Below are 23,874 nucleotides of genomic sequence, written 5' to 3'. Positions count from 1 at the left end.
CCGTCTTGTTCCGGCTTGGTCCGCCTTCTGGCGCCTGTCGCCCGGAACGGAGTTGCCTGCGCACGACGTTTTTGTCCAATCCAGCTGTCCGCCTTGTCAAGGTTGTCCGCAATCGGCACGAGTCTGTCTGGTTGGAGCCGTCCGCGTAGGACACTTTTTCCTGTCCGAGTAGTCCAATTCTGGCGCCGAGCGCCTGGGTGGTTCTGTCCGACTCGGACACTCTTCGTCATTGTCCGTATGTTGCGTCTCAATCCTATGAGTTTTCGTCCTTCTTTCTTTATTCGTCTCTGTACTCGTACGAGGAGTAGAGGAGATAAGTCTGGAGTCCAGAACGCCCGTAGGACGAGATCTCTTAACAGGAAGAAAATGGTCCTTTCTCCTCGGAAGGTCTTTTCTCAATACTCCTACTAAAGAGGAATTTGTTCCTGCATTTTAAGTAGGAAGTCCGTCGCAGTTTCTTCCTTTTCTTTGCCATGAATAGGAGAATGCGCTCTGGAAGGCGTAGGAGATCGAGATATTGTCCTCTTGGCTCTTTTCCTCTCGTAGGGAGAATCGTCCGGGAAACGTTGCGGCTCGAGTCCAACGTCGGAAGCTTTCCCACTCCTCTTGATCGGACACGACAGTTCGTCGGAATTCCATCCACTTCTTCGAGGAGACGAATGGGAAGACGAAAAGCACTCTTTTAGGATGCCTTTCCAATGGCGATCCTTGGCAGTCTGGGACTCTACAGATTCTGCCGAGGGGACGCCTGACCGGTGGGGATTCTCCGTAACCTCCGTACGACTGTCGACATTCCTTCTCCTCTGGGCCTGGGAGCTTGGAAGAGGTCTAGGTCTGAGCGAGACAGAGCCGATCGGAACGCACCCTCCATTATTTTAGGACGCCTTTCCAATGGCGAACTTGGCAGTCTGGGACGTTCTACAGAGTCTGCCGAGGGGACGCCTGATCGGTGGGGATTCTCCGTAACCTCCGTACGACTGTCGACATTCCTTCTCCTCTGGGCCTGGGAGCTTGGAAGAGGTCTAGGTCTGGGAGCGAGACAGAGCCGATCAGACGCACCCTCCACTTCAATGGGGAACACTATATTCACTTCTTACCTTTTTAGAGCTCGCTTTTGAGCTACATCCATTATCTTCAAATTTGCATATATAAATTTGTAGTTTCTGTGGAGTAAGAAGGTGATGAGGATGCAACTACTACTAGTACTGCTAATACTCTAACTGCTCGTTAGCACAAACGCTATTAAAGCTTATAAAGTAAGCGTATCTAGTTATATGCTCTTCTGACTTCCTAAAGTAGGAAATTAAAGTTTAATATTTCCTCAATAAAGTTGTAACCTTTATTACATGTAATAATGAATAAATATTAATAATTCCCTTTATTGCAAACTATGTGAGTGTCTACCGATAATTTCGGTAGTTTCAATTAGTATTTTCTTCGAAATTTCGAAGCGAAATTCATTAAAAAGTTAATAAAAGCGTATGCCGAACCAAAGACCCAGTACTTCCCTGCAAAAGACAGCCCAGAAGATCGATGGCGATGAAACACGAAAATCAAATCAGGAGGAACCGTAAACGTGTGTTTACAGTCCAAACGATAGAGAAAAATCTGTCCTTAGAAGGTAATAGTTCCTATTCCTGCCACCCGCAGGCGGCAGGCCGTAGATCACCTGACCTACCTACCTGTAGCGTGTGCCGCGAAATTCGAATTTCTATCGGGGACGACGGAGTCTATAGCTAAGTATATATCTGACAGGGAAGTTGAATGTATGAAAATGTATTTTAATGAAACGAAATGAAGTTTTCTTAATAAAACTAATATTGTAATACCTGAACACCTGAATTAGCCCTGGTCACCTGACCAGCATGAACATAACCCTACATATTTACCCACAGTAGGCAAAATATTTTAACTGTCAGCGTTACCAATGCTGCAAGTAGACACTGTTTACCGAGTTACCTGCCTACCATTGGCAACACTGCTGCCAGAAACTGGCTGGCAGAGGGTTCCCCCTTCAATCGCCATTGTCATTAATCATTGAAGAGGGAGGCAGGTGGGAGTCATTCAGGTGTTCAGTAAGTATTACAATATTAGTTTTATTATGAGAACTTCATATTGCAATGGACTCCCTGAACACCTGAATTAGCCTGATTAACAACAGTTACATGGAGGTGGGGTCAATCAAAGTATCAGCCCGACCTGCCCCGAGGCATACACAGGTAACTCAGTTTAACCTACTGTGCATGAATTTTGTGAACTCACCCATATTCTGCTCATCAGGTGAGATGCCCGAAAAAGAGAATAGCTCAACGTCAGTCTCGTCTCGTCTCTGTCAAGCTAGCCTCCCATGTGGTATCTTATACCTCGCATGAATGGAGGGGAACTGAAGCCTCCCATGTGGCTATCATGCCTCTCATGTATGGAGGAGAAGTTCCTAGAGCAGTTCTCTCACGATGTTCGCTGAAGATCGTTGGTGCAGTGTGCATGAAGGGTTGAAGGAGCTGTACAGTCCTACGGTCTGATTACTTACCAAAGTTAGTACACGACACTCACGACAAACTAACTAGGAAAGAACTATAAAATATCTAAAACTAACAAGAACCCAACACCTTAACTAACTTACCATGCGACTGCATTATCGCAACACTGCACTGGCTGCCACGAAAGGTCCAAAGAAGTAACCCTCCTCTGACACAAATTGGATATCTCTTAGATAGAAAGATGTAAATACTGATACCGATTTCCATGTTGCTGCCTCCAGAATAGCTGACACTATAATTCCTTAGAAAGGCCGAAGATGTCGCCATGCCCCTGATACTGTGTGCTCTGGGACGAGGATCGGTACTGACCGAACCAGACGAAATACTACTGTTAGACTGGGAAATTACTTCTCATAGAAAGAAACTAATCGCGTTCTTGGATATCGCCTAGAAGGGTTTCTCGTGGATATCAATACAGTCCATGCATTCGGCAATAGCTTAGCTGTGTGTGACAAATAACATTTCAGGTATCGCACTGAACAACCACATTTCTGATGCGTCTCCTCCAACAAAATCTTCGAGTGAGGAAACCTTAAATGGTCTCGGCAGGGGATTACATTTAGATTCAGATTTTGCTATGAACTCCAGGAGGTAAGAGAGATAAATATCCTTTCTGGACACCACCTGGATTTCCCTTACTCTCTTAGCTGTCGCATGCAATACCAAGAACAAGATCCTATTAGTTAGTTCTCTCAAAGATAAACTCTAAAAGGTTCAAAGGATTGAGAACTCAAAAGGTTCAAGACTGCTGCTAAATCCCATGAAGGGGCCCGAAGCGGAACTACCAGACATTCAATCTTAAAGGACTTAAGGAGGTCATGCAAAACCCTGTTACTAGATAGTTCCGTTAGATGGAATCTAAAAGTACTTACGAGCATAGACTTATGTTCTGCAATTGCCGAATAGGATAGATTCCTAGATTTCCTGAGGAACAATAGGAAATCAGCCACCTTTACTATAGTAAGACAAGAAATTCTGTGCCCTTCTTTCCTACACCACCTATGATACATCGCCCATCTGACTTGATATAATTTCTTGGTCGACTTTCTTAAGCAAAAGGACACCTGTTGAGCCACTGCCTTAGAGAGACTGGTGTTATGGGCTGCTTGCTGGACAGTCTCCAGACAGCTAGCTTCAACACGCAAAGGACTGGAGGGTTGGACAACATTTCTAGGTCTGGGAACCAGGGTCTCTTGAGGTCAGAGGGGAGATATTGGGGTCATCTGAGTGTTACTGCAGTTCCTCAGCTTTATCAGTACCAGGTGTATTATGGCAAAAGGAGGGAAGGTATACACCTGTAGATTGTCCCACACATATAGCAAAGCATCTGTCCTGCAGGAAATGGGATCTGCTACCAGTGAGAAGTAAACTGGAAGGCGATAATGCAACCTGGTGGCGAACAGGTCCACAGTAGCCGGCCACCTCCTTAACAAGATCTGGACTTCCTCCTGTGCCAATGCCCACTCGCTCCCATGATCGACTCAAAGCGTCTGCCAACACCGAGTTTTCCCGCGACGAACTGGGAAGTGTAACATCGTGGCTCTCGCACCAGCGTTGAGTCCTCTGAGCGACAAGATTCAGGGTTTATGATCTTGTACCCCCTTTCTTCTTGAGGTATGCTAAGGCTGTAGTGTTGTCCAAAAAGAGCGCTACGACCTTTCCCTTTAACAGACATACAAACTGCTTTAGAGCCTCCTCTACTGCTCTTAGTTCTTGAAAACTGATTGACTCCTCCTAGTCCTGAACCCTCCAAAGGCCCTTGGCCTGAATTTCCTCCAGGGTTGCAACCCCAACACTGATCTGGGGCATCTGTATACAAATAAAAGTCTGGAATCGTGAGGGCTAGACTTTCTCCTGTGGGCAGATGACTGTCTTCTGACACCACAGAAGATCCTCGAGGCAGGAATCGTCCCAGACTATCACTGCGCTCTCTTCCCCAAAGTCCCAGCAATTCCTGAGACATACCTGCGGAGCGCATCCAGACAAGAACCTGGAATCAGAAGGAACAGAGATGACATCCTTCCTAACAAACTTCACTCGCTTGCTGGTTGAGCTCAATCTGACAAGAAGTTCTCCACCTCGCTCAAGACAGTCAGAACTCTGGTCTTGGGTTGGGAAACCCCTCCAACAACGCGTCTGAATTACTGTGCCCAGAAACTTCTTTACTTGAGAAGGGGAAAGGGAGCTCTTTTCCAAATTTATTCAGATCCCCAAGGTCCGACAAAGATCTTAAAGAAAATCTCTCTCATTTATAGCGTCTTCCTTGGAGGAAGCCATGGTTAACCAATCGTCCAGGTACCTCCTCATGCGGAAGCCCCGACGATGCATGATAAGGAGATTGGAGACATCACCCTCATAAACACCTGAGGTGCCATGGTCAGCCCGAAGCAGAGGACTTTGAACTGGAAGGTTCCGTATGGACCCGAGAAAATAAGGAACCTCAGATTCCTGATGTATCGGAACCTGGAAATAGGTGTCCTTGAGGTCCACCGAAATCATTCAGTCATCTCTCCAGACAGATCTCAGGACTGCTTGGGAGGTTTCCACGTGAAATTTTGTAGCTATGACTAAATGGTTGAGACCCAAAAGGTCTATAATGGATCTCTAAATACCTCCCGCCTTGGCGGTCACAAAGATTCGACTGTAGAAACCCTGAGAAGGGAGAGCGGCCTCTATCGCTCCCTTGTTCAACAAGGACCAAATATCCAAAGTCAAGGCTATTCCTTTGATGGACAACAGGAAATAGCTGGGAAAATGAATTGGGGAATCAGACAGTGGAGGAACAGAATGAAAAGGGATCCTGTACCCCTCCCTCAACACTTCCACAATCCCACTTCTCCCAGGTATCCATGAAGTGGGACAGACAACCCCCAATGGTATCGACGAGGGTACTGTCTCCTATTTTCGAAAACCCTTCTTTCCCAAAGAGGGTTTGGAAGGACCCGAAGAACTTTAGCCAAAAAACGCACCTTCTTAGGTGACCTATTAGGAGATCGTGAAGCTGAGCACTTGCCTGGCGAAGGTATGCAGGAGCCTATGGGTGATTTGGCACCCTGAACTGCCACACAGACCATTGCCTGCTGGGATTCGACAGCCGACGTTGATGATACGAAGTTAACCATTGTCATAACATCCTCTTCCTTAAAAAGACTATTGCATAGCGTGAGGGGCGCCCTTGACAGAACCCTCTTGTGGATGTCCAGGAAATGCAGAGGGAGGTGGCTTGGAAACAAATCACTCCTCTTCTTATCGATAAATGTTGTACAGCCTGCTGATATTTTGGCTTGATGAGCCAGACTCATGGACACGGAAGTGAAGAGATTGTCAAAAAGAACAGGGTCTGAGGGGGCATAACTATCATGCTTCAGAAAACCCATAAGGCTCGATAACCTCCACATCAAATGTGAAAGAGCTTCAGACTGACTTGTAAATGTAAATGCATACTCTAGCAAGGATGCCTCACTTAAGGAAATGCTCACCTGTCTATTGGTCGAAGGAACCATGGACAGAAGAGCCTCTACCGACTCATTCAAAGGAACCCATGTGCCAGAAGGGTTACCTGCTACTCCATACAAAGACTTCCTACTAGGAGGCAAAACCGAATTCTCTTTCCCTGACCCTACCACTGAAGCAAACTGTGCATCCGCCTCCCTCAATGCCTGCTCCACCCGACTGAACCAAGGCAGCTTACAAGATGAATGGAGAACCGTAGGCTTGGTTGAGTATAATTCTTCAAACATCGCCTGGTTAGGTTTCACTGGATCTTCTGAAACCTTGGACTGCGGGAACAGGTAATGAATGAACTCGAGCATTTGTTTATAGTCACTTTCACCTGCGAGGGGAACGCCCAACTCTGACACTGGACCTTCGTCCTCTATGGAGACTTCCATGTCTACATCGTCCGATCGTAATGGAGCAGAGAAAGAGGCAGTACGAACTCCCGGATTACCTAACCCCGAACCTCTGTAACCTTATCTTCCCTACCTAGAGTTCCTGGTAACAGCCCCGAGCCAACTGCAAAAGGTTGCACAAAACCTTTGCTCTCCCTGAGTGCTGTCATAATACCCGAACCTGCTGAACTGTCAACTAAAGGTAGCAGCACACCCGAACCGTGCATACTTGATACCATCCTACCTGCGTTAAACAAACTGGGTTGCACAACTCCACCATCGCTGAAAGATGACATAACCAGTGCACCAGCCGTAGACGCACCCACCAACCCTGGGTTATATGAAGCCGACAGCACAACACCTGAACCTAAACCTACCAGCTGAACCGCACCCAAACCTAGGAACGGAGAAGCCGCAATACCTGTACCAATGGGAAAGGTCATTGTCCTGGAAGGCTGGACACCCGCAAAAGCGGAAACATCAAAAGAAGAAGAGGGAGTCCCCACCCCTGACAGACCCAACACCAAAACTGAACCCAAACCAACACCGTAACCCTTAGCTAAAGAACCTGTACTGTCCTGAGAAAGAGAAAAAGCCACAGAAGAAGGGGTGAATGAAGACGTCACATCTGGAATAACCACTGGACACCCACAATTGTGGAAATTGGACAGGTAACAGATACACCTGTAGGGCCCGCACTGAACGAAGTAATTAAAGACAGACTGCGATCTACTGCGACTGATGTGGCTAAATCACACCTATTACTGTCCATCCTGGAAGGCAGTGGAAACGCATCGGAAAGCATACTTGGGGGGATCTGAAGTACCAAAGGCACTTCTCTCAAAGGTGCCGAAAGCGCTTGATCCATCCCCAACAACTCGTTGCTCAAACCTGCCAGCTGGTTTGAACCAGACCTTACGACCAAGTCCCCTTCCGAATGCGGAATACCAGATGGTCGAGACAAAACTTGTCCTGAAGAAAAAGGACATCCCAGGGTGCACACCCGTGGGAGATGCCTGAGAACATACCGACGGAGGCACCAAAGTGTGACTCGAGAGGGAAGAAAGAGACGAGTCCTGAGAAGCCGTTTTAGTAGGTAAAGAATGAGGAGAAATGTCTGAGACAGGTGGAAACAGCGAAGACGAAAAGGAGAAAGAAGGAGATGAAGCCATCCTTTTAAAGGACAGAAAATACACTGATTCACTTCCCCCTTAGTAATCCAGACACATTTCTTTGGTAAATTTGGGGAAATTCCTAAGAACATGGTCCTGAATGTGTCTGAGAGTTCTCATCCTTCGTTTGCAGGCCAAACAGGACTGGTGTACTCCCACGTCATCATTGCTGGATTGTTCTGAGTGTTGTAGAAGGGGCTGGTTTCTGAGGGATGGCTGAAGAGGTGTCCTAGTTGATGAATCCATAATCCAGGCCAAGTCCATCAACGTCTTAAAATAGTAAATTCCAAAGGAGTAGTCCAAAACACAATTCAAAATGAAGTCAGGGCATCAACACCAGACCTATATCCAAAAAAGCTGTGGCAGTCGGGCTAAGAAACCAAAAATGTTTGCTTGCAACAGGGTGCATCCTGTCAGGCAAGTGAACAAGAAGCAATTGAAGGGGGGAACCCTCTGCCAGTTGGTTTCTGGCAGCAGTGTTGCCAACGGTAGGCAGGTCACTCAGTAAACGGTGTTTACCTACAGCATTGGTAACTCAAGTTAAAAAATTTTCCCTAGTGTGGGTAAATATGTGGGGTTATGTTCCGACAGGTCAGGTGACCAGGGCTAATTCAGGTGTTCAGGGAGTGTATTGCAATATACAAAATTAAAGTCCTACTTTTAGCTTCATTTTTATTTCCACTGACTTCTTCCCTTATTTAAACTTTCCTAACTTTACTGAAAATTTCAACCTAAAGAATACTAAAGACTGTTGCAATATAAACTACAAACCATCTGAGGTTGTGGCTTGCTGGTGGGTCTGCAACATGTTCTGAAATTCCGTTAATTCACTATGACGAATAATACGATCCAAATGCATTTTCTCTAAGATGTGGTAGCAGGGCAACTGCTGACAACGCTCATCCTTGAAAAGTGTGCCAAGCATTCTTGATCTCTGTTGACCTATAATCAATAGAAATTTGAACATAAGTATTTTTATCACAAAATAAATTATGGGTTTTCAACATTAACTTCATAGGGTGGGCTTACATGATAAACGTCAAAATGGAAGGTATATTTGCAAACAAAAATTTACCTGAAACACAAACTAAAATGGAGTCTGCATCTAGTTAATTAGACATTACTGAATTTCATGTGACTGCACTTCATTTTTACCCCTATATTTTTAACTATTCTTACATTACATATATATTACGCAAATTTATATAAAATAAATGATTTGCATACTTATCTACTGTTAAAGTTAGCTGACATCTTCATGCTATTAGGTGCAATTGGTATTCAAAATAAAGAAAAGGCTAATGCTTGGCAGGTTGGGATAGATTGTGTATAATCACCCATTTCCCTGTTTCCCACTGAAATTCTTCATCACCACCCGATAAGATGTGGGAAGGCTGGGTGGGTCTTCACTTTTAACATTAGGTAAGTATTCAAATAATTAAGAAAAAAAAGAAAAAACAAATCTAGGATGAATCTTACTGCTAAAGTCAGCTGAATACTACAATGAATTTGAATAATGGGTTAGTGCAGCCGTAGAAACATCCTCTCAGCCGAGCAAACTGAGAGCTATTTTAAACTGGGAAAAAGCTTCTAAAAATATTGTAAATTATCATACTAAAACAATTTAATATAATTTCAAACAAAAATACACCCAAAAACATCATCCCAAAACACATAGTAACCTTGCATTACAGTACTCTCATACTACTGTTACAATCCTAAGTAAGCTATATATAAAAACTAATAACTTCTTACTTTAATAGTTCATCGGCAAACTTGACAGTTCACACAAAAATATACCTCAAACTTAAGTACCAGGCTACAACTGTTACTCTCAAGTATCCTCCTCTACTGCCCAACTTCCTGACATTTCAGTGTTCCCCAAAATGGCTCTCTAACCTAAACCTGATGCATCTGAAGAAACTGAAGTCTGGGCTCCTGAAGAGTCCATGCAGACCCATCAGCAGTCTTGACTGATCTCCCCATCAATAAAGAGAACCCAAAAGATATGAATGACCTACAACTTGAGCTAAGTTCAGAAGACAAGACCTATCTCAAAAGAGTTCTTGGGGTGAAACTGAATTTGTCTTATTTGTTAACAGGCCATGCTGACAAACTTCTCTAAAGAGAGCATGTGGCCCAAAAAACCAAGAGAGAGCCACTTCCCGGCTGGAGGCTTTTCTATAAGTCAAATTGTCTCAGCAGTGATAGAAAATTGTCTACCTGTCTCTGTTGGAAAAGCCTCAAGAGAGAGAGAATCACTCTTTCATCTGAGGAACGATAAACTTGATGACATCGATCAAAATTCCTAGCACTGAGGTCAGTTCCATATGGCAATCCTTTGTCTTCAAGACTATTTGAAATGAGTTGGCGACAACAAACCAGACTCTTCCCCACTGATAGTGCCAAAATATAGGTGACATATGGTTTCACCTTGCTCAGAACAAAACACAGAGCTTCCCTTCCAAGACAAAGTGCAGATATTTCCTTGATTGATGAGGATCAGGATAAGGAAGTACCCATCCAGTATAATGATAAAAATCATCCAGTTGCCCTGCCTAATGGTTGCCAGGACCAAACTAGATGACTCCATCAAAAAGGGATCAGATACATGAACTTGTTGAAGCTGGCTGTCCAATATTGGTCCCCAGCCCCTCCTGCAAAACTCAGAATTTCTCTGCATGATGGAGGTGCAGAGAGAAGGATATCAGGGACAATGACGGGAGTGGTAGTATCACAAAAGGCATGATGTATCCCTCTTTGAGAAATTTCACCACTCAAGGTTTTGCTCCAAAGTTATCATTCCACAAACTGTAGGGAGCCTCCCACTGAACCTTGGTGGCTCAAAAAATTGGTTAAAGTTGCTTTTGTAATTCTTTCCTTTAGAACAAGAGCCTGTATCACCTTGAAAGGGCTTACTAGAAGCAGATGAACTCTAGGACATTTTGGGTTGATATTCAGCATAGAACTTTGGTGCTGGATCAGCTGCAGACACAGGCAAAGTGTACTTATGAAAGCCTTTTATATTGTACTAAAAAGTCCCTACTCTCCTGATCTGAGGCATCTTTAGCAATGGGCATAAATACTGGGGATTCAGGAAACAATGATGAGTCAAAAAAAGCTATTAACCATTGAGCTAGAGCTACTTCCTAAGACAAACATGAGCACAACCGTTTAAGATAAATATGAACACAACTGTTCCACTTTCTTTAAAACTGAATTGGTAAAAACATTAGGTATCTCTCCTCAAGTGTTGAAAATGACTATCAAGGCAAGGTAAATAGTCTACCTTATCAAGAATTGTTGCCTATTCAATAAATGGGCAGTTGAGTGAAGTGCAAGCTTCACATAAAGCACTTCAAAAAAATTATATAACTTCATAGGCAGGTCTGCCTCACTATTAGACCAAAGTCTCTTACTGGTTTTAAGAGCTCTTCACTTTATCAGGTCAAGCAACTTGGAAAAAACTTGTCTTGAACAGAAGGACAAAGATATGGCATTCTACCTGTGTCATAGCATGCTGCTCTATGTGACTTCACAAAACTAGATACCAAAACAGAACCATTCCAAGAGCCTGTTTTAAGGTATAACTTTCGAGATAGTCTGAATCAGATAACTTTAATTTCTTACTTGTCTGAGCAGGAGCTGAGGTAAAAGCAGACAAAAGAGAGTAATCACCAATAGGTTCATCCTCAGTAAAAAGGTGAGGATAAAATGAAGCAGTGTGACCTATCAAGCATTTAATAACCAATATGTTCAAAGTCTGTCTGTATAAAACAAGAACCTTGAGGCAGAAATTGGCAAATCTGCAGATTTTGACAATGAAGTGGCAAACACTTGAAAAAGTGGTGTGCTTGAAGCGCTAGCAATGTCATATGATGCTTGAAGCACAAAATGGCTGGAAGGGAGCAGATCGCTCTCTACATGACAGGACAATTGGCTGGATGGGAGAAAGTAGAGGGTTCTCACATGATGTTACCACTGTAGGTTGAATACCAGCCTCACACTTCAAAAACAAATAAAAAAAAGATGAAAACTTTGAGTCGAGTGACGACCCTGCTAAGGTAACCTCAAAAGCTGTCCATAAAACACAAAAAGCAGTGGAAGGAGTGTCAAAAGATGAGGAATATGTGACAGTGGGGGACTGAGTAGGAGGAGGATTAATGTTAGAAGGGAATGATGGTAGAGGGCAAGTAAAAGACTGAACAACTGAAGTACTACTGACATACAGCTCATAAACTTCTGAAATAACTGGAATAATACTATGGACCTTGAATAACTGAACAGTATCATTCAAATCATTCACTTTCACATGATGGTATTGCTTTAGTCCGCTGACGCAAGTGCTTAACTCTGCAGAATAAGTCTTTCACAGAATTAGTTGTTTTGAGATGGTAGATGGCTGAGAGAGACATGGTGAAGGTCTCGGAGCTCTGTCCCAGGACACACCTTGGTTTCCTGGCAAATTTAGCTATGGATGTGTCAATTTATAAATGTTCATGCTTTTATGTTTAAAATGTGTATGAAAATGTATTACGTATAAGGTATTTTTATTTCTGCACAGAAATATGATACAAAGGCAGCTTTTGAAACTGCCCTTAACGTTATCAAAATACAATGTTTTTTCATGTTCGTTCTTGTAAGCCGCCACCTGCCGCTCTTCTGATATGATACAAAGGCAGCTTTTGAAACTGCCCTTCACGTTATCAAAATACAATGTTTTATCATGTTCGTTCTTGTAAGCCGCCACCTGCCGCTCTTCTGAAAATATAGTTTAAAAGCGTGCAAATTTAGCGATTGATGTGTCGATTTTATAAATGTTCATGCTTTAAGTTTGAAATGTGCATGAAAATATATTATGTATAGGGTATTTTTATTTTTGTACATAAATATGATACAAATTAAGGCAGCTTTTGTAACTACCCTCCACATTGTCAGAGGATGTTTTTTCATGTTCGTTCTTGTCCGCCACTGTTCCGAAAAATGCATGGTGTTATTTTATTAACCCTCTTATGCCGAAGGGGTATAATAAAAATTGTCTCCCGTATGCCGGGGGTGTCTCAGAGTGAGCGCCAAAGCAGAACAAATATTTTTTTCAAAAAATCACAGCGCGCTTAGTTTTCAAGATTAAGAGTTCATTTTTGGCTCCTTCTTTTTGTCATTGCCTGAAGTTTAGTATGCAAACATCAGAAATGAAAAAAATATCATTATCGTATATAAATAATGCGATATATGATAGTGCAAAAACAAAATTTCATATATAATTGTATTCAAATCACGCTGTGAGCAAAACAGTTAAAGCTAACGAGTTAATTTTTTGTTGTTGTATTGTACACTAAATTGCGATCATTTTGGTATATAACACATTGTAAAACAATCAAAGCAACACAGAGAAAATATTATCACAAAATGATGCATGAATTCGTAACGCTTGACGTAAAAAAAATGTTTTTTTCAAAAATTCACCATAAATCTAAATATTGTTCTAGAGACTTCCAATTTGTTTCAAAATGAAGAAAAATGATTGAATATTACTATACTGTAAGAGATTTAGCTTACAATTGCAGTTTTCGACCATTTTGGACGAGTTTAAGTTGACCAAATGTCAAATTTTGATATTTTATTTTATATGTAAATATTTCAAAAATGAGAAAAGCTACAACCTTCAAATATTTTTTTATATTCTACATGAAATTGCGCACATTTTCGTATATAAAACTCTATGAAACACCTAATATGAAAGGGAGCAAATATTAGGAGAATGTGACGTACGCATTTCAGAGAATTGAGGCGGAGAATCGGCGCGCGGAGGAAGGAAAAAGTTTTTTCAAAAATTCACCATAAATCTAAATATTGTGCTAGAGACTTTGAATTTGTTTCAAAATGAAGATAAATGACTGAATATTACTACACTGTAAGAGTATTTGCTTACAATTGCGTTTTTTGACCATTTCGGTTGAGTCAAAGTTGACCGAACGTGGTTTTTCTATTTATCGTGATTTATATGCAATTATTTCGAAAATGAGAAAAGCTACAACCTTCAAATATTTTTTGTTGTATTTTACATGAAATTGTGCACATTTTCATATATAAAACTCAATGAAATGCCTAATATGAAAGGGAGCAAATAGTATTAGGTTGCAGCCCCGCCAGTGATACGACAATGTCGTGCTAAGTTCATCACGGCAGTACCGAGCGTAGTCCGCCATCTATGCTACCAGGTACTCCAGCAATTCCCGTGTAAGGAACAGCTGAATGAACCCCAGACCAGTGAGAGGAACAGATACGGTGAGCCCAGGTGTTGCCATGAATGGGTGCATGTTAGGTGGGGTGGGGTCCTCTGTCCACCCCTCGTCGCTCTCGGACGACTGACCTTCACCTTGGCTTGCGCGACGCTCCGACCTTCTACGTGCCCTTGCACGTGTGCGGGCACAATTTCGCACACGAAACCCCCCCACTGGCCCATCTCTCTCGCTTAGGCCCTCGCTTTCTGTATCGTCATCGGCGACAAAACTAGACCCTATATCCTCATCCTCCCCCTCCTCAGATTCCCCCTCATAGGCACTAAAACCACTAAATTTGAGCTCACTTTCGGGATGTGAGCCTCGAACGGACATTGGGGGCAAATATTCATCATCACTGACATCGGGAGTGATGTCCTCATCACTAGATGACCAACCACCATCAAAATGAGGACTTGCGACAGACTCCCGATCAAGCTCCGATAAGTATGCATCAATGTCCCTTGGTTGGAGGCTTCCCAAAGGCCTACGAATGCCCCTAAGGACACCCTGATGCTTCCTAGGGGTTACTAAAGGCACACGAGACACACCTACAGCACTTTCATCCACACATGGCCGCACAGAACGGCGTTGAGGCGCTAGGTCATCTTGGGTGCTGGGTCCCTCGCCAGCATCCAAGTCCAAAATACGTCTTACACGATCCCTTCCGACGGGTAAAACGCGCCTCAAACTCTCGCACAAGTTCGGCAAAACACAATTGCGGCAATACTAGATCACTCTCGGACGACGCGTCGCTGATGCTGGCTGATGCGAGGAGGAGGCATTACGCGCATGCGCACTTGGGTCACGCTTCTAAACAAAACAACACCTTGATCCGTGAACTCCCAGCATCCCCCACGGCGTGTGATTCAAACGTTTTCGGCTGGTAGGCCTATAAGTATTTTTCCTCAAATTTTTAAAAAACTTTTCTTTGTCGACGTACGATATGTCCAATCGGCACCCGACAGACAATTTATCTCGACGTATAATACGTCCAATCGGCGTAAGAGGGTTAATTATGCATCTTTTTCATAAATCCTTTAAAAAGTTAAACATGACTTCACTGTATCCAATAATATCGTATGTATTCTCATATTATTGTATTATAAAATACTATGGCAAATCTAAGCCAGTATGCCGCGGAGCGGCCAATGTTTTGGTTTGAAATCAGATGATGGTGAATACGAGTGTGTTCTATATTTAACGCAATTCTGAGCGAATTTTCTTGCTTCTAGTTAGCATAAACGAATATCTAAATACTTGACTTATATGAGACAAGGTTATTTTTCCTTATATACGACGTGTTTTTAGGGGGAAATATGAATTGAATAGGTCTTGTTGTGATTGTGAACTAATTTTTTTTCTTTAACAGATTATGTTGGTGGCATGTTTATTGCCTAAAAAATTATGTGGTTCCGTTCGCAATTTTCCTTTATATCATCGTAATATGAACTTTACGTAATTTATCTTATATCGGCATGAAACCAACAGTAAAATGTGTTCTTTCAAGCACAGTTGTTTTGATTAAAATGATTTTATCTCAATTTTATCTACGGTAGTGTTTGATGGCATACGTTTACTGGAGTTTTATCCTTGTTGCCGATGCACGATAATGGTCATTAGCACCTGGAACAGTTTTCTCAGCTTCAGTTATAACTAGGTTTAAATTTAACCGTATAGTATTTCCCAATTGATCTTTGATCTATAGTGAATAAAGTTATTACATTAAGATATCTCAGTACTGTTATACATAACACCATTTATAACAACTACGGTAATAGTGTACTATAGCATGATGATTGCAATACAAGCCAAACGGATGTTATCCAATTCGATTGTACTCAGACAAAAAAAAAAAAATTTGTTTTTCGTTCGGTTGTTCATGGCTGTACATGTTTACGCAACGAGTATAATGTTAAAACCATACTTTCATCATTCTCTTTTGCTGTTTTTGAACTTATGTAACTAGAAGATGGGATAAAGTTAGGCTATTGTAATTTGGTGTCTCATAAAACTGGATTATCGTAAGACGAATTATCGTAACTTGAACACTACAGCTACCTGTACGCTGTATAAAACCTTATTACATCTTTACATACTCTAGACACCCAAAGGATTAAAGCTAGGCTTTTTTCACTTTACAGTATTTATAATACTATAATGTACTGTACAGTACTACTGTACAGTAAATTCTATAGTACCATACTGCATAAATATAATTTTACTTATTGTGCCATTGCGGGATTACGGAGCCGTTTGACTGGTCTAGGGCGCTGTTAACTGGTCTAGAATTTCGAAAGAAGGTGTGCAGTGGCCGTAGGCTTTAAAATCCCTAAACGAGGACTGCCTTTAATAAAAAAAATTCATGTATAAATGTAAATATATAAATAAAGTGTGCAAGTCCTTGACCCTTTCGATTTTTCCCTTCCACACCAAATGGTTTACAGTAGGACACATATGATATTTTTCATAATAAAATGAGATTTTATGTATTCCTATCAAGTAGGTAATTACATAGCTAAGAATTTCTAAATACTCGCAGCTAAAATTTGAAAATTGCAGTAGCCACTCTGTTTTTTTGTGTAGACAGGTAGCCCTGCCCACTACTGGGGTAAAAGGGAAAAAACATAGAGAGCTCAATTTATTTATGCCACATCATCTATGAGACAGGACGAGGGTGAGCTTCCATCCTGTAATCACTTGGTTAGTATACATAAATTCTAATTTTATTATAAAAATATAATTTTTATGTAACTTACCAAGTAATTACATAGCTGATTCCAACATTATTAGGAGGTGGGATTTGTGGATGTGAACTATTCCAAAGCATTAAAGGTAATGAGATAAGAATAGATGGCCTCTGCAGCTGCTCTTGAAAAGCCTTTAGCTCTGAGGAGTCTGGCGACAATTTGAAGCCCGTCAGAGCCACCGTGGACAATCCTTGATGGACCCTCATTATGTGTGGTTGTCTGAGCAGCTTTTGTCTTTGGGGGAGTAACCTGGGAAAAACTGCTAATAGACTTATCAAGTCTGGGAAAACCATTCTCTGAAGGGCCAAAATGAGGTGATGAGAATCATCAATACATTCTTGTGGGCTTGGAACTTCCTTTAATATTCCTAAGAGCAGAAAAATGTACAGTTCCTTATCCTACCAGTCTAGGAGCATGGTGTCCACTGCCCATGCTGCTAGATCTGGAACTGGAGAACAATAAAGTGGAAGACGAATTTTGGCAATCTCGAAAAGGTCTGTCATTGGCTTTCCCCACCAACTTACAAAGTTTCAGGCAGACTGCTGGATCTAGAGTCCATTCTGTAGGAATGACTTGGTTGTGGTGACTGAACTGAAACACTTGATCTCTGAAGACAAAACTGAGGTACTTCCTGAAGTCTGAATGTATGGGGACATGGAAGTACACATCTTGATGAATGGAAGCAAGAATTGACTTAATTGTCTCCTTCTGAACTTTGTCTTTAATATGAAAACATTCAGTGCACTGACATCCAGCACTGGTCTCCATCCGCCTGACAACTTCGGGACCACAAATAGGCAATTGTAAAAGCCTTTGTACTCTAAATCTGCCACTTCCCTATTGCTTCTTTTTGGAGGAGAGCAGAAACCTCTTTGGCCAGTGCAGAATACTTCTCTGATCCGAGAAAGTACACAGTCAAGTTGATGGGTTGCCTGACTAAGGGAGGATCTGTGATGAAGGGAACAGAGTATGCTCTGAGGACCTCTACTACCCAATGCTCAGCTCCATTCTTGCCAGAAAAGTGTCTGGCGCCTACTGCTGCACAGGGTTGACTAACCTCACTTCTTATGGGTGGGGTTAGATGAATAATTCTTGACTGCTTTAGGGATAAAATGCAAGTTACCTTTTGTCCTGGACTGGGGTCTTTGCTTGCCTCCACAAAAGGGCAAATGTTGCATGGGAGAGGAGGACTTACTTAGCACTGATTGAGAGAACCTCCCTGGTGTGCTTAGAAGATTGCAAAAAATGGTCATGGGTTGACTTCTTTTGCAAGTTACAGGCAATTCTGCTTACCACATCTTGCAAAAAGAAGTCGCAAACGAGAGGGGATAAAAGGAGAGCCGAGTTCTGCGGTTAGGTTACTCCTTTCAATGTGAAGGAACAACAAAGTTTGCATTTCTTCAGAATACACATCACAAACCTAGAAGAACGGGTAACAGGAACTGTCCCTAATGCCTCTGTCTATACAGGAGAGAACTGCCAACAGGTCAGAAGAAATGTCTGTAGAGCCTGAAGGAGTATCTTCAATCTTCTTGGCAAAGTGCCTATTGCCAAATCCATGAAGCTAGCCACTTTAAAAACTTTAAAAATGTTGCGAAGATGATCTATCTCGGCTAAGGAAAACATCACCTTTTGCTGCAGCAAATGCCGATCTTCAAGAAAACTTGATATGACCTGAGAAGTCTCCTTGAGCAGAAGCAGAAACACCCAAAGAGGGAGACGCTCCAGTGGCATAGCACAAATGCCTTCTCTTGGTCAGGCAAGACAGTGGGAAAGAGAAGACAGCCTTCCCTTGTTCCCTCTTGTCGGCTAGCCAGCTTTCAACTTTACCGGCTAAAGTCGAAAGAATCATCCAAGGGAGTTTAGATGACTCAGAAGAAATACTATTCATCTGAAAAGTAGAGGCAGGTAAAGCAGGAGCAGCTGGCTTGAAAAAGGTGGGGTAGCTTGAGAAAAAATCGCAAATGCGCCCATATGCCGTCAGGGGTTTGGAATCCTCTGCAATCTGATTCTCCTCTTCAGCAAATGACACCGGAAAGAGGTGGGTATCAACCGCAACAACAGAAGGAAGGGTTGAATGACGAGAAGCTGCATGTGTAACTGACGCTGCATGGTACTCAGGCGCAGGCGAGAACACTGGGACCAATGGGCGCTCAAGCACCAACAGGGGCTCAGGAGCTGCGGTACACTTGATAACAGATGAGCGGCTGACAGTCACTGGACACTCTGGAGCCAAGCCACAAATTGGAGACAGCATATGCCCTGGAGTTACTGGTTGTTCGGGAGCCAAAACACAAAATGGAGCTAGGCACTGAGTAGTGCCTACACTCTCTTGCACACTAGACTGTCTAGGACAGCAAGAACTATCTAAAACATGCTCTGACGCTGCTTGATGCTCTGAAGACAACCCTGGTGCCGATGGGTGCACCAAACTGATGCTTGCACCTAACAACAGGTCGGGAAAAAGTTGAGACTCCTTCTTGACGTCTCACTGGAGAACCTTCTGATGAAAAAGACTCTGGGCTATCCCAGAAATTGCAAGAGGGTTTCAATTCTTTAACCACCTGAGGGGTGTAAGAAATGTCCACCAAAGAGCTTTTCAGTGGTTTGGATTTATCACTGAAGTGTCATACTCCAAACTTGAAGAAAGCCAATGAGCATAATCCATGACACATTTCCAGTGACTGTCTTTCGCCTCCTGGGAATCTAAAACAGGTGTGACTGAGGGGCCGACCCACCGACCTCCCTTGGGCCTCCAGTGTGACTTCTCCCAGGTGTGGGGGAGTAGGTCAGGGCAGGTGTGGGTGAGTAGGTCAGGGCAGGTGTGGGGGAGTAGGTCAGGGCAGGTGTGGGGGAGTAGGTCAGGGCAGGTGTGGGGGAGTAGGTCAGGGCAGGTGTGGGGGAGTAGGAGAATCGGCGGGACGGCCAGCCAGCTCCTACACTAACACTTCACTTTTTTCTCAATCGAAAAGAACACGTACTGTCTCCTAACTGAACCATTAAGTTAGCCAAAAGCTCAAATGTTACTTCAAGGCTGGCAATGGCACTGGGTTTAGAAGCTTGGGAGTAGAGTAAAGGATTAGGTGGTACAGTAGAGAGACTGGGCTTAAGAGACATAACGGAGCTAATAGGAACTTCAGATGAAGATTTGGAAGATTCCTGACTAGCTAAAGATCTTTCATACCTTTCGAGATAAAATGCATGTTACCTCTTGTCCTGGAATGGGGCCTTTGCTTGCTTCCACAAAAGGGCAAACGTTGCAAAGAAGAGGACTTACATAGCACTGAATGAAAGAACCTCCCTGGTGGGCTTAGAAAATTGCAAAAAGAAGGTCCTTACGCTTTCTATTCTTTTCTAGTTTGGAAAGGTGAGAAGACAAAACCCCCATTGTCTATCATCCCAGTCTACACATTCAGCACATGTCAAATCTGAAGAGCAAACTTGACCCTTACATTGGGTGCACACCATATGCGAGTCATACCTAGAAGATGTCAACCCCGTCTTATAATCCCAAGTCAGACATCGTCAGATGTGATTGAAAAAAAAGTCTCCAACCCTATAAAAAAAAAAAAAAAAAAAAAAAAAAAAAACTGTAATTACAGCCTGACTATCTAAAAATCCGAATGGCTATGAAAAGAACAACAAAATACTTCACCCATACAAATTTCAACAACCAGTAAACGCAACAAAATCCATGTTTAAAGAGCTGCTTTATACAACCTTCGTTGGAAGCTGGCAGAAATAAACTGAGCTTTCTGCTATGTTGTTTCCCTTCTACAGCAGCAGTGGGCGGGGCTACCTATCTACACCAAAATAAAACAAATCACAACTGGTATTTTCAAATTTTAGCTGTCAGTACTTAAATATTCGTAGTTATGTAATTATTTGGTAAGATACTTACATAAAAGCATAAGTTGTAGAAATCTTTAATACTACCATATAAACATAAGTAAGACTGAGCACAGATTACTACTCACCAGCTGAAGCTAAAACAGTACATATTAAGGCTTTTTTCAATGCTTCTATTCTTTCATCCTCATGAATAATGGGCCTATAAGAGAGCTCATTATATCGCTGGGCAGCCTCAATGAACTTTCTTCGATAATCAAGGACACGAGCATAGCAAACTTTATAATATATTTGTAATTGCTCATTCTTGGATTCAGCCTGCCAAAAGAATAGTACAAGGAAACTCCATAGAGACAGATGAACAACACAGCCATATGATGCATGATCAAAATTAATTTTAAACATATTCCCAATCATAAACATTTTAGTATCTCATAACTACTATGTTTCTCTGTTCCCTAACTCCACACAATGAAACAATATGTAAATATTAAAAAATAAACAATGGGTTCAATGCTACATCTACAGCAGCGCTAAACAAGATTATTACAAAAGAGCTTGGGTTAAGCATTTATCCTTCAGTCCATACCTGCAAAATACTAGCACGATTGATATAAGCTTCTCCTTGAACTGGATCATCATCTTCAAGATAAAGTCGAGCAATTTTGAGGTAGGTCTCCAATTTATAGTCTACACTGTACTGCCTAAAAACGTATAAAAAAGCATTAGTATAAAACTGGAAATATGATATTGTTATGTTACAATAAAGTTTCATACATACTTACCTGGCAGATATATACATAGCTAAGACTCCGTCGTCCCCGACAGAAATTCAAATTTCGCGCCACTCGCTACAGGTAGGTCAGGTGATCTACCTGCCTGCCCTGGGCGGCAGGACTAGGAACCATCCCCGTTTTCTATCATATTTTCTCTCTTCCACCTGTCTCCTGCGGGAGGCTGGGTGGGCCTTTAATTGTATATATCTGCCAGGTAAGTATGTATGAAACTTTATTGTAACATAACAATATCATTTTCATACAATCAACTTACCTGTCAGATATATACATAGCTGATTGGCACCCTTAGGTGGAGGGTAAGAGACAGCTACTATATGGAATAGACAGGTAAACAACATATGTTGTAGGTATAAATAAAACCTTGGTTCCTACCTGATAGGTGGTAGACTTCGTGGGTGTTTGCCCAGTAGTCTGCATCACCTCAAGAAACTTTAGCGAGATATATGATCTATGGCCAAGAGTTCTTGTGGGTCTGCCGATGGGGTCTTATCCACTTACTCGGCAGAGCCTAAAAGGACTTTGTCAATGGGTGCTGATCCACTTATATGACAATACACCTTATGAAGGAGCACACAACCCAATCCCGACCACCTGATCCTAACCATATGTTAGAACTAAGGATTGTTACGAGTTTATCCCGAACTCGTCACAACAACCGTAACTCAAAACCACTACGCACACATACATAATTTTCAAAAAAAAAAAAAATTATACTCATCTAATTGGATATGACAAGCGTCTCTTACTGAACAACACAGACGGCCGCCCGTGCTAGCCTAAGTCCTCTATTGTTCGAAGAGACTCCAGACCATATCCAAAAAGAAGAAAAGTATATACATATTAAGGATTGGTGTCGGCTCCCGTACCCAGAATCGTATCCGCCGATACGAAAGGACCTAGAGAAAAACACTTCTCATATGTCACGCGAACGTCTTTCAAGTAATGAGATGCAAATACTGAGTTGCATCTCCAAAATGTCGTATCTATGATGTTTTTAAGAAGCGACATATTCTTATAAAACGAGAGAGACGTCGCTACAGCTCTTACTTCATGAGCTTTTACTCTCAGTAGTTGTAACTGTTCGTCAGGACAGACCTTATGAGCGTCTGTAATGACGTTTCTTACAAAGAATGCCAGTGCATTCTTGGACATCAGTGTGGGGTCTTTTACCGCGCACCACAGACCTTGTCTAGAGCCTCCCAAACTGACGCTTTCTCTGAAGGTAGAACTTCAGCGCTCTAACAGGGCATAGAGACCTCTCTGCTTCTCTGCCTACGAGACTCGACATTCCTTTGACTTCGAATGACTTAGGCCAGGGATTCGTGGGATTCTCGTTTTTCGCTAAAAACAGGGTCTTAAACGAGCAAATAGCCGAGTCTCCCTTGAATCCTACTTTATCCTGCAGAGCTTGTAATTCACTAATTCTCTTTGCCGTAGCTAAAGATAATAGGAATAGGCATTTTCTAGTTATGTCTCTAAACGATGCCAGATGAGGAGGTTCGAATCTATCCGATGACAGATATGAGGACTACGTCCAGGTTCCAGTTCGGAGGTACTGGTTCCTTAGACTTTGAAGTCTCAAAAGATCTTTATGAGATCGTGGAGATCTTTATTATTTGCCAGATCTAATCCTCTGTTCCTGAATACAGCCGAGAGCATACTTCTGTATCCCTTTATTGTGGATACGGCTAGCTGAGATTTTTCTCTCAGGAATAGCAGGAAATCAGCAATTTCCGCTATAGAGGTAGTGGAGGAGGACAACTTCTTGGATCTACACCACCTTCTGAATACCTCCCACTCGACTGGTATACTTTCCTAGTGGAGGTTCTGCGTGCTCTCGCGATCGCGCTTGCCACTTCGCGAGAGAAAAGCCTCTCGCTCTGACAAGTCTTTCGATAGTCGAAAGGCAGTCAGAGCGAGAGCGGGGAGGTTTTGATGGTACCTCTTGAAGTGTGGTTGTCTGAGAAGATCCGTCCTTCTTGGTAGGGATCTTGGAAAGTCTACGATCCACTCTACCACCTCCGTGAACCATTCCTGGGCCGGCCAAAAGGGGGCTATTAACGTCATCCTCGTCTCCTTTGACGCCGCAAACTTTTTCATTACTAACCCCAGGATTTTGAATGGGGGAAAAGCATAAACGTCTACTCGAGACCAGTTTAGCAGGAAGGCGTCCACCATAAGTGCTCTTGGATCTTCCACGACCGAGCAAAACACTGGGAGCCTTTTTGAAATGAATGTTACGAAGAGATCCACATGAGGAGTTCCCCACAGAGACCAGAGATCGAGACACACTTCCTCGTGTAGTGTCCATTCTGTATGAAGGACCTGGTTCCTCCTGCTGAGCCTGTCCGCCCTCACATTCCTTACTCCCTGTACGAACCTTGTCAGCAGGGAGATGTTCCTGTGAGACGTCCAAAGTAATAGATCTCTCGTGAGCTCGTAAAGGAACGAGGAGTGCGTCCCTCCCTGTTTCCGAATGTAGGCAAGTGCGGTGGTGTTGTCCACGTTTACTTGCACTACCTTGTTTGACACCAGCGGTTCCAGGCTCTTCAAGGCCAGATGTACGGCGAAGAGCTCTAGGCAGTTTATGTGCCA

The 23,874-nt window shown here is 42.7% G+C and overlaps 1 protein-coding gene across 1 annotated transcript in view; it reads right to left on the bottom strand.

Moving 5' to 3' along the window:
* The window catches only part of LOC135220609 (COP9 signalosome complex subunit 4-like), a 123,352-nt gene that overhangs the window by 48,937 nt on the left and 50,541 nt on the right, over nucleotides 1-23,874 (bottom strand). The window contains exons 5-7 of the mRNA XM_064257912.1: nucleotides 21,072-21,186; nucleotides 20,611-20,800; nucleotides 8,374-8,544 (exon numbers count right to left, since the gene is read on the bottom strand). Coding sequence (XP_064113982.1) covers nucleotides 8,374-8,544; nucleotides 20,611-20,800; nucleotides 21,072-21,186 — 476 coding nt within the window. The remainder of the gene's footprint in view (nucleotides 1-8,373; nucleotides 8,545-20,610; nucleotides 20,801-21,071; nucleotides 21,187-23,874) is intronic.

Source organism: Macrobrachium nipponense, chromosome 2, assembly GCF_015104395.2.
Source record: "Macrobrachium nipponense isolate FS-2020 chromosome 2, ASM1510439v2, whole genome shotgun sequence".
NCBI classification, from domain to species: Eukaryota; Metazoa; Arthropoda; class Malacostraca; order Decapoda; family Palaemonidae; genus Macrobrachium; species Macrobrachium nipponense.
Note: the sequence above shows the minus strand (reverse complement) of the source record. Positions and strands in the feature narration are given on the sequence as shown.